The sequence below is a fragment of the Podarcis bocagei genome, assembly GCF_964188305.1.
Source record: "Podarcis bocagei genome assembly, chromosome: 15".
In the NCBI taxonomy this organism is placed as follows: Eukaryota; Metazoa; Chordata; class Lepidosauria; order Squamata; family Lacertidae; genus Podarcis; species Podarcis bocagei.
This window is the reverse complement of record NC_138141.1, coordinates 43,625,383-43,635,619: the sequence shown is the minus strand read 5'-3', so window position 1 is coordinate 43,635,619 and position 10,237 is coordinate 43,625,383. Positions and strand designations below refer to the sequence as shown.

At 48.8% G+C, this 10,237-nt stretch overlaps 1 protein-coding gene across 2 annotated transcripts; it reads left to right on the top strand.

Moving 5' to 3' along the window:
• Positions 1-10: 10 nt before the first annotated feature.
• On the top strand, positions 11-10,198 carry SHPK (sedoheptulokinase). 2 transcript variants are annotated; one of them, XM_081172145.1, is made up of 8 exons: positions 11-153; positions 803-1,015; positions 2,039-2,180; positions 5,387-5,570; positions 5,990-6,142; positions 7,828-8,003; positions 8,941-9,141; positions 9,658-10,198. In XM_081172145.1, exons 2-8 carry the CDS (start codon positions 830-832, stop codon positions 10,050-10,052), a joined length of 1,437 nt encoding a protein of 478 aa, XP_081028271.1. In that variant the 5' UTR covers positions 11-153; positions 803-829; the 3' UTR covers positions 10,053-10,198. The 2 variants fall into 2 exon arrangements, with proteins under 2 accessions (XP_081028271.1, XP_081028272.1); XM_081172146.1 differs by lacking the exon at positions 11-153 and adding an exon at positions 340-615.
• Positions 10,199-10,237: the final 39 nt, after the last annotated feature.

Genomic DNA, 10,237 nt, shown 5'->3' with positions numbered 1-10,237 from the left:
CTCTCTCTCCCTCGGCGGCCATCTTGGGTGCGGCAAAGTCCTCGCTCTCCCCCCCGCCCCCTCTCTCCTTCCTGGCTTTTGAAATCTTTTTGTGGGTTTCTCTTTCCCGCCCTCTCAGGCGAAATAGTGATTTGAGGACACCTGTGAAGTAAGGTAAGCTTGGGGAAGTGAGGAAGTAAGGCGGGTCTGAAAGAAGGCAGCTGACACGCCCAAGATGGCGGTCGCCACCTTCGGGGCGTCGTACTGTACTTCCCACATCGCACCCACATCGCGTTCCTGAAGGGGAACGACACACCCAAGATGGCGGTCGCGTCATGAGGTCGCCATCTTGGGTGTGTCGCGCACCCCTCGGACCTTGGTCCAAAGTTCACTTTCTTCAACCCGATTCTGCTCCTGTGATCTGCTTTTTTACTTCGCATTTTAGCCCCATCGTCTTAACTCTGCTCTCATTTTGAGGTTGGAGGGGTTGTTAGCAGCGGCAAGCGTATAGCCTCCTTTGCATTGATTTACCTACCTGTTTCCCTCCCTCCCTCTAAATTGTATTTTAATTAGTTTTGTTCTTATATTCTTTTATTGGCTTCGTTTATTTACAACACTACCTCTCGCACAGGCAAGGTAGGATACAGGTTTGTTACTGTGCAGTAATTAAATAGAAATAGCATAGCTGATGGCACCATTCAATAAAAGTTTACTCAGGAGTAAGCTGCATTGATCAGTTGGGCTTACTCAATGTTCAGGTCATAGATCATAGCTACTTTGCACTCTTGTACAGCATCAAAACCATCCCTTTCCTTCCCTGCAGTGACCCAGGTGGTTTTGTATAAGGAAGATGCCTCCCAAAATTCAAGACAAGGGTTTGAATCCTGCCATGGCGGCCTGCGGCCTGGGGATCGACTTGGGCACTTCATCGGTGAAAACCATCCTGCTGCAAGAGATGGAGCAGGGACCCACCGTGGTCGCAAGCTGCGCCAGGGAAACCCGGGCTCAGGTGGAGAGCCCCAGTGCCGGGCCACAGGTGAAAGAGGATGAGATAAATTAATGGAAATCAATTGGGTGGTTATTTGTCGTGAGTGGCCCATGGAACCTTCAAGTGCAGGAGCAGTCTACCTTTGAATACCAGCAGCACATTGTGGGCTTCCCTATAGCATCCTGAAGGGACGCGGGTGGTGCTGTGGGTTAAACCACAGAGCCTAGGGCTTGCCAATCAGAAGGTCGGCGGTTCGAATCCCCACGACGGGGTGAGCTCCCGTTGCTCGGTCCCTGCTCCTGCCAACCTAGCAGTTCGAAAGCGCATCATGTGCAAGTAGATAAATAGGTACCGCTCTGGTGGGAAGGTAAACGGCATTTCCGTGCGCTGCTCTGGTTCACCAGAAGCGGCTTGGTCATGCTGGCCACATGACCTGGAAGCTGTATGCCGGCTCCCTCGGCCAGTAAAGCGAGATGAGCGCTGCAACCCCAGAGTCGGCCACGACTGGACCTAATGGTCAGGGGTCCCTTTACCTTTACTAAAGCATCTTGTAGGCTGTGGTGGAACACAGGCTAGACTAAATCAACCTTTGGTCCGATCTAGCAAGATGGATCAGAGGGACCTTTGGTTTGATCCAGCGTTGCGTTCTCAAGAACATTGGAAGCTGCGTTATACTGAACCAGACCATTGCTCCATCTAGCTCAGTATAATCTACATTGACTGGTATATTGGCTCTCCATGGATTCAGGCAGGGAGTCTTCCCACCTGTGGCTGGAGAGGCCAGGATTGAACCCGCAACCTTCTGCATGCAAAGTGGATGCTCTGCCACTGAGCTATGGCCCTCCCCAAGTCCATTGGGGTTCAGAGGAGGCTGTGGACTTAGGTTGCCACACTTCTCCCCCTGCTAGAGCTCCTCTACATTCAACAGCTGTTGATCCAACTGATAGATCACTTCTTCTAAAATAAATCTGGCATGCCAAGATGGGAGCTGTTTTGCTATCACAGAAAGCAGGTAAAACTGCTTCCAAGCTTCATTCCCTATGGACTTTCTCTCTCTCTCTGCTCATGTAGGGGAATGAGCAAGATGTCCGAAAAATTGTCGCTGCCTTGAATGACTGCCTCGCTGGTCTCCCCCAGCAACTCTTGGGAAGGGTTTGCCGCATTGGCGTTTCTGGACAAATGCACGGAGTCATGTTTTGGAAAACAGGTCAAGGTGAGAGAGCTGGTTTGCAGAATCCTCCTTTCCAAATCCAGCACCACTCCTTCCTCAACACTCGTGTGGTGGCATCCTATTTTAAAATGCAAGCATTAAAAAAAAAAGAACCAAAACTTAACGTTTTGAAGCCTAATATCTCCCTATTCCCAGATGCTAACAAAATGGTGCAGGCAAAAAAAAACCAAACCCCAACCCCCAAGCAGATTGAACCTAAGATTGTGTCTGAATGAATAAAAGCAAAGATATTCAGGACTTTCCTTACACTGTTTGTATTTGCATGTGTGAGTGTACATGTTCTCTGTTCTTTTTCCCCTCTCAAAGTCAGGGCCAAGATAGCATTAAAAAGCTCTGGAGAAATTCACAGAAGGGAGGTTAAGGACTGTTAGCAATGATAGTGTAAATGTGGCCCGTCAGGCCTCTCATTCCGGCCCTTGGGACTCTCCCTGGGCCACACGCCCTTTGCACCAAGCACCTTACTAGTCTTGCTTTGCATCCTCCTTGAGTGCTTTTGCCTGGCTTGAAATGCTTCCTTGAACTCTGATCATGTCTCTTGCATGCCTAGACAGAGGGAGGTTTGAAGAAGCAAGCCTGCTACTCCGCCCATTTTTGCCTGTGGTCCCTCCCAGCACTGGTACCTGGCCCCCGGAAAGCATCCCAGAAGGGCATGTGGCCCTAAGAATGATAAATATTTCCTAGAGGAACCATTATTATTATTATTATTATTATTATTATTATTATTATTAATAATAATAATACCCTGCCCTCTGGGTTGCTCCAGCCACTCTGGGCAGCTTCCAACACACATAAAAATAATAATAAAACATCAAACATTAATAGTAACAATCAGATCCTATATAAAAAGTCACAATAACTTTAAAATAAAGAACTTTTGTCAGATAAAGCAATATTCAAGAATCCATTAGAATCCAATAGTAAACAGTACAATTAAGCGCCAGCAAATAATAAACAGTTTACACTTATCAATTACAATACAGAATTACTAATAAATCAATAAAAACAATAATCAATAAAATAACAGCAAATCACAATGCATAAAATACCAGAAAACGTACAAAACCATGTAAAAGGACCAAACTGAGAAACAACAACACACAAGTTATAAAATTATTTTCAAAAACTATCCCTGAACTCCTCTCTTCCCAGCTGCTTGTGCTGTTCGCAAAGCCACGGTCTGGGACTGGAGGTTGCAAGGCAGGTGGAGAAGCCATTGCCTGCAGAAAGTCTCTCTCCCATCAGAAAGGCATTGCAGATCGGGTCGTGGGGACTGATTTCCTGAAAGAATTAGCTGCTTCTTGTCAGAGATGAATGTGGTCTTTAATAGCCTAGCAGGGTTCCCAAGCGATTTTATTCCTGGAATGCTAAAGCAATCAGAAACGGCTATTAGGTTGACAGACAAACTTGCTCCGTTTTCCAGATTTCCTGTGGGTGGCGGGTGTAAGATAAAATAAAATCTGGAGGTCACTATTTGCGTGTGCTTCTGAGTGGAAATGCTTAATTTTTACCTTTCTCCAAAGCCATGAGTGTTTGGTTTTGATCTCTGCCCAGATGTAAATGGATGCAATCTCTCTTTCTCCCTTGTCCTGAGTGGATTAGCCAAAATCACATCTTCTTTGCTGTAAATGATGATTTTTATCTTTTTTGTTTTGTTTTTAACTGATTACCATTAATGTCCTTTCAAAGAGCCCATTTTCATGTTAGGAAGAGATAAATGGGAAGGGAGGGACAACCCAGCAGGGTTGAAAGCAACTTTTTATATGGAAAACAAAAGAAAGGTCAAGAGAAAGAAATGAGATAGATTTTCTTTTATTTTCTTGCTTTTCTGTGGTTTTAATCTTCATTTATCTAATGTCTGAAGAGCTAAGCATCTCCCGAAAATTCAGGCAATGTAGTTCCGCAAAAGAGGATTGCCCTTAACACCATTATACCAGTGGGTTGGTTTTGTGCGCAGGGAAGGGTCGTAGCTCAGGATTTGAACATCTGCTTTGCATGTAGAAGGTCTCTGGTACGATCCCTGGGGTCTCCAGATAGGACTGGGAAATAAGCCTGTCAGAAACCCTGGAGAGCTGCTGCCAGCCAGTAGGACTGGGCGATATATTGATATATTGTCCAAAACCGGTTTGAAGTTCACATCGTGATAACTGTTTCTCATAATATTTGAGCTGGCAATATATCACTAATCACAATGTGTGTGAGGGCTAGGCGATACCTGGTTTCCAACATACCGTATTTTTCACTCTATAAGATGCACCAGACCACAAGACGCATCAGTTTTTGGAGGAGGAAAACAAGAAAAAAAACATTCTGAATCTCAGAAGCCAGAACAGCAAGAGGGATCGCTGCGCAGGGAAAGCAGCTATCCCTCCTGCTGTTCTGGCTTCTGGGATAGCTGCGCAGCCTGCATTCGCTCCATAAGAGGCACACACTCTCCCCCTTATTTTATAGGGGGGGGGGAGTGAGTCTTATAGAGCAAAAAATACGGTAATCGGAAGCGGTGTTCTGCTTGTAGAGAAAAACAAACACACCAGTTCTAAAGTTCATGCAGTTCTCACAATGACCAGCTGGGATGGAAACCATTCAGAGAGAGGAGGAACCCAATGGAGCCGGTCTCTCAGCTGAGCCAATGGAGGGGCCCTGCTTCTCATCTGCCGCAGCATGATGGAATATGTATTGTCTGTTGCCCGTTGGAGAAGCCCAAAGGAGGTGGTGTCTTTGCAGAGCCAACAAAATGGCCCTGCTTTCCACCCATCCATTTCAAGACGCCAGGAGGTTCTTCCTGGGTGCAAGTCACTATATTTCAGCAATGGACTTTGCAAGTCTCAGTGCTTGGAATTTGCAGAATGGAAGAGTTTATTGGGACAGTGTTGTCTGGGGTGGAAGATAGGGAATCATTCTGCTAACTTGGGGTCAAATGGAATGCCCCAGGTCCGTCCCCCCCACTTCATTGAAAATAAAGGTCCTTGTGTCCGTGCAGACAACACGGTGCTTTTGAAGAAGAAGAAGAAGAAGAGCTTGGATTTGATATCCCACCTTTCACTCCCCTTCAGGAGTCTCAAAGCGGCTAACATTCTCCTTTTGGAGGAGACACTGATGGATAAACACGTCTCAGGAAGGTCTGGGTCGCTTTGAATGAGCCACACGAGGCTAACAGATCCTCCTTCACCAGCTCTCTCTTCCCGTTCCAGGTTGCAAGTGGATCGAAAGCGGGCACGGGTGGACGTTTGAGCCTGAAGAGGTCAGTCACCTGATCACATGGCAAGATGGCCGCTGCAGCAGCCCCTTCCTGTCCTCGCTGCCTCAGCCGCAGTCGCACCTCAGCGTGGCCACGGGCTTCGGCTGCGCCACAATCTACTGGTACTTGAAAAACAGGTACTGCTGCCCCTTCCTGCTTCAGCTTCTGCATCTTACTTTGTCGCCTGTGATTCTGTGATGATTTATTTGCAGCCAGAGGCCGGGGTGGCCTTCCTGGTGGGTTCAGTCATGGGGGAGAAGCAATTGGGTGCAGCGGTGGGACTCAGACCAGGAAAGTTCACGGGCGACCTTGAGTCAGTTGCACATTCGCTCTCTTGGCCTAACCTACTTCACAGGGCTGTTCTGTGGATTAAAAATGTTTGGTTTTTTTTTGGGTGGGCAAAGAAATACTTTGAGTTTCTTGGAGGAAGAGAGAGAGTTCTCTTTCATTGTATACAAGTCGTTTTTTCCACCCAGAGTCAGTCACAAATTAAAAGGTGCATTAACCAGCAGACGCCCATGTTCATGAACTTTTTGTTTGTATGTTTATTGGACAGCCCAGATTTCCTGAAGCGTTACGATGCTGCCGGCACCATCCAAGACTACGTTGTGGCCATGCTGTGTGGCCAGGAAAGGCCACAGATGTCTGTCCAGAACGCAGCCAGCTGGGGATACTTCAACACCACAAGCGAAAGCTGGAATGTGGACATGTAAGTTAGCGCTGTGGACTCAGATGGAGCCACTATTACGAAGCAGGGTGTGTGTGTCATTATTTCATTTTTCGATTCTGTGTGTTGGGATACGAGAGAAGGGGGAATGTCTTTTCTTTGATTCCCCCCTCCCCCCCCACCAGCTCAATTTTATTTTATTTTGTAAGTGAATCAGGAGCAACTTCTCTAGCAAACCAGAAACGCCTTTCATTTTTAAAAATCCAACCCCTTGACGGACTGAAAACATTACATTCCCGACGATCATTCCCCCTCCACCCAGAAAAGCTGTTTGAAGTGGCCGGGTTTGCTCTTTCCAGGGACAGGCGTCTGAGGCCTCCAGCTGACTCCCCGAAGGGAAGATTCTCACATGCACAACCCTGCCAGGGAAGATAGAATCCGCTTCCTAAATCCGACTCAAGGTTGCGGACAACTTGGGTTTGGCTTGTGTGTGTGTGTGTGTGTTTCCGGGGCTAACCTGGTGTGGCAACAGAAGCGTCTGGTGGCCGTGACAGGGTAGGGGTTGTCCAAGGGGAGCTTGTTGGGTCTAACTGCTTGTGTGTGTTTTAAACTTTCTGAAGGCTTAACCCTTGGAGCGGTGTGTCCACACACAGCACTCTGCTTTTTAAGGGCAGTAGCTCGATTTATCTAGCATGTCTGTGCATGTTTCTAAAGTACCACCCATACATTTTCTGAACAACAGCCCTGCAAGGTAGGTGCCAGGATAATCAACCCCATATTGCTGGGGAACGTGGACAGGTGTTTCTAGACTTGCGCTGCTGTTGACAAGGAAAGCGGATCTGGAACCCTTTGCGGGGAAGCCGTGACCTTCCAGATTTTGTTGGCCTCCAACTCCCATCGCCCCAGCCCAGGGGCAGCATTGCCAGTGGTGGGCTTGGCCAGAGGCAAAAGCAGACGAAGCAACAAATGTAAATTTTAGCGTTTCTATTCTCCATCAGCGGGTGGCGCTGTGGGTTAAACCACAGAGCCTAGGACTTGCTGATCAGAAGGTCGGCAGTTCGAATCCCCGCAACAGGATGAGCTCCCCTTGCTCGGTCCCTGCTCCTGCCAACCTAGCAGTTCGAAAGCACGTCAAAGTGCAAGTAGATAAATAGGTACCACTCTGGCGGGATGGTAAACGGCGTTTCCGTGCGCTGCTCTGGTTCGCCAGAAGCGGCTTAGTCATGCTGGCCACATGACCCGGAAGCTGTACATCGGCTCCCTTGGCCAGTAAAGCGAAATGAGCGCCGCAACCCCAGAGTCGGCCATGACTGGACCTAATGGTCAGGGGTCCCTTTACCTTTATTCTCCATCAAAGCAAGCAAAAGGCACTAATAGAGGTCAAGGACATTTCCCAGCTTGGCAAAAACCCTCAGTGAGGACACAAAGCAGGCCTGGTGAAGGTGTTGCCAGGGGAGAGGTTTGAGGGCCGGAAAGAGAGGCACGGAGGGCCGCATTTGCTTCCTAGGCTTGAGGTTCCTAACTTTCCTGGTTTCTGGCTTCCACCAAGGGCCTCCCCTTCTACCTTCTCCCCCATAATTTGAGCAGTGAGTTGATGCAACTGTAATCTGCACGGCTGTGTTAGCCTGGGATCCCTCCTTCCGCCTCCCCTCCATGCATGTCCAGTAGCCGGGCCCTTCTCCTTCCAACCCGGACAGCTCCCCATTGACCTCTGCCTCTGGTTTCAGCCTGAAAGAGTCCCACTTCCCCATCCACCTGCTTCCTGAAGTGGTCCAGCCCGGAGAACTGGCTGGGGAGACCGCCTACGTGTGGCACCAGATACCAAAGGGGACGGAAGTCGGGGCCGCCTTGGGGGACTTCCAGTGCTCGGTGTTCTCTTGCATGTCCGACAGCACAAGTGCAGGTAGGGGCACAAAGCAGCACCTCCCCCCACCCCACCCCCGCCTTCTGGAAATACAGTGGTACCTCAGGTTACAGACGCTTCAGGTTACAGAGTCTGCTAACCCAGAAATAGTACCTCAGGTTAAGAACTTTGCTTCAGGATAAGAACAGAAATCGGGCTCCGGAGGCGCAGCGGCAGCGGGAGGCCCCATTGGCTAAAGTGGTGCTTCAGGTTAAGAACAGTTTCAGGTTAAGAACGGACCTCCGGAACAAATTAAGTTCTTAACCCGAGGTACCACTGTAATTTATTTGGAGCAGCTGTACCTGCTCTTTAGCAGAAAAGGCTCTCAGAGCAGCTTACATACAGTTAAAACAAGACAGTCCCTACTCTCAAACTTACAATCTTAAAAAAAACGATATGCAAGCAAAAAGGGAGAGGGAAGGAGGAGGAAAATAAAAACACAGGTACCCATTTCTATATAGTAGAAGAAGAAGAAGAGTTTGGATTTGCTTTATCACTACCCGAAGGAGTCTCAAAGCGGCTAACATTCTCCTGTCCCTTCCTCCCAACGCAACAAACACTCTGTGAGGTGAGTGGGGCTGAGAGACTTCAAAGAAGTGTGACTGGCCCAAGGTCACCCAGCAGCTGCAGGTGGAGGAGCAGGGAAGCGAACCCGGTTCACCAGATTACGAGTCCACCGCTCTTAACCACTACACCACACTGGCAACAGTAGCAGTAGTTGCTGTAATGATCAGCTGGCCCAGTTCAGGGGCAGGAGGTGCCTGATGGAGGTTCCCCTCCCTCCAGGGGGTTTCTGGGGCCATGCGGAAAGACCCCCGTTGAAGCTCCCTTGTGGGTCCAGCCTCACCCATTGAAGGCCAGTGTTACATGCCTCTTTAAGCAGAATTTGAGCCCACCAGGTGTTTTCCAACTCTTGCTTTCCTCTCTATCCTCCTAGTCCTCAACATCAGTACTTCTGCGCAACTCACCGTCCTGATGCCTTCGGGCTTCCAGCCGGCGGATTCGCCGAACCCTCGTTCCCCGGTGGCCTACTATCCGTACTTCAACAACACCTACCTGGTGGTGGCTGCTTCCCTCAACGGTGGCAACGTGGTGGCGACATTCGTGAACATGCTCGTGCGGTGGATGGCTGAGCTGGGTAAAGGAAGGGATAAAACGGGGACCTCTTTTCTCCTTCCTTTCAGTCATTTGTGGGTTTTTTGTTGTTTTTTAAATATAAATTGTATTAGTATTTTCCACACAACAACACGAAAGATATCGAAAAATAACAATACACAACACACAAAAATCAACATTCAAAAACTAAAGAAAGCAACAACAACAAAACAACAACAAAAACACCAAATCCAAGTTAATATTATAAACACTAAAACAACGACAACAAGACATTGACTTCCACCAATCCCACAGCACCTCCTTTATCTCTCATTGTGTTTTCCTGTTTTCTTTATCATCTCTCTCCTAACATCTAGATATAAATCCCTCTTTCATATCCTTTCGCTTCACAAGGTTATTCCAGACTCAGCCAGATTTCTGTCCTCGAACCTTGACTTTTGAGGTATTCATTTAGGCACTCCCATTCTTTTGGAGTGGGAGGGCCTTTCAGTCATTTGATCAGTCTTCCTCTCCCAACCCTTTTAATCTCCTTCTACAGGACTCCAAGTCCCAGAATCGGATCTCTACCCGCGTATAATCAGCGCTGCTTTGGCCCAAACGGACACCGACCTCAACATCTGCCCCACCATCTTTGGCGAGAGGCACATGCCGGAAAGGTTGGCCTCAGTGATGGACATCGCGGCCTCCGACCTCTCCCTGGGCCACGTGACCCGGGCGCTGTGCCACGGCGTGGTCCAGAACCTGCACTCCATGCTGCCTTCGCAGCACCTGAAGGAAGCCGGGGTCACGCGGATCCTGGCCAGCGGGAGCGCCCTGGGCAAGAACGAGGTGATGCGTCAGGAAGTGGAGAAGGCCTACCCATTTCCCGTGGTCTATGGTAGAAATGTGGATTCAGCCGTAGGCGCCGCCTTGGCCATGCTGCGCAGGAAGTGACCTTGGGGCCGCAAAAAAGCACTTTCTCTGGAATGAGGGTTCGTGAATGCATAGAGGGCCAAAAGTTGTGGGGCAGAGGCAGAAAGGGAAGGCGAGAGAGTAGGCATCCCCTACCCCAGAATAAAAATGCAGTGGATTCAGAACGATCCCATCTGTCTACCCAAAAATCAGGTCCTTCCTGGAGC

Excerpts from the sequence above, each read along its gene's own strand:
- SHPK (XM_081172145.1), top strand. The coding sequence starts at position 830 with ATGCCTCCCAAAATTCAAGACAAGGGTTTGAATCCTGCCATGGCGGCC. Across the intron at positions 8,004-8,940 it reads GTCCGACAGCACAAGTGCAG|TCCTCAACATCAGTACTTCT; the intron begins GTAGGGGCACAA and ends CTATCCTCCTAG. Across the intron at positions 9,142-9,657 it reads GCGGTGGATGGCTGAGCTGG|GACTCCAAGTCCCAGAATCG; the intron begins GTAAAGGAAGGG and ends CTCCTTCTACAG.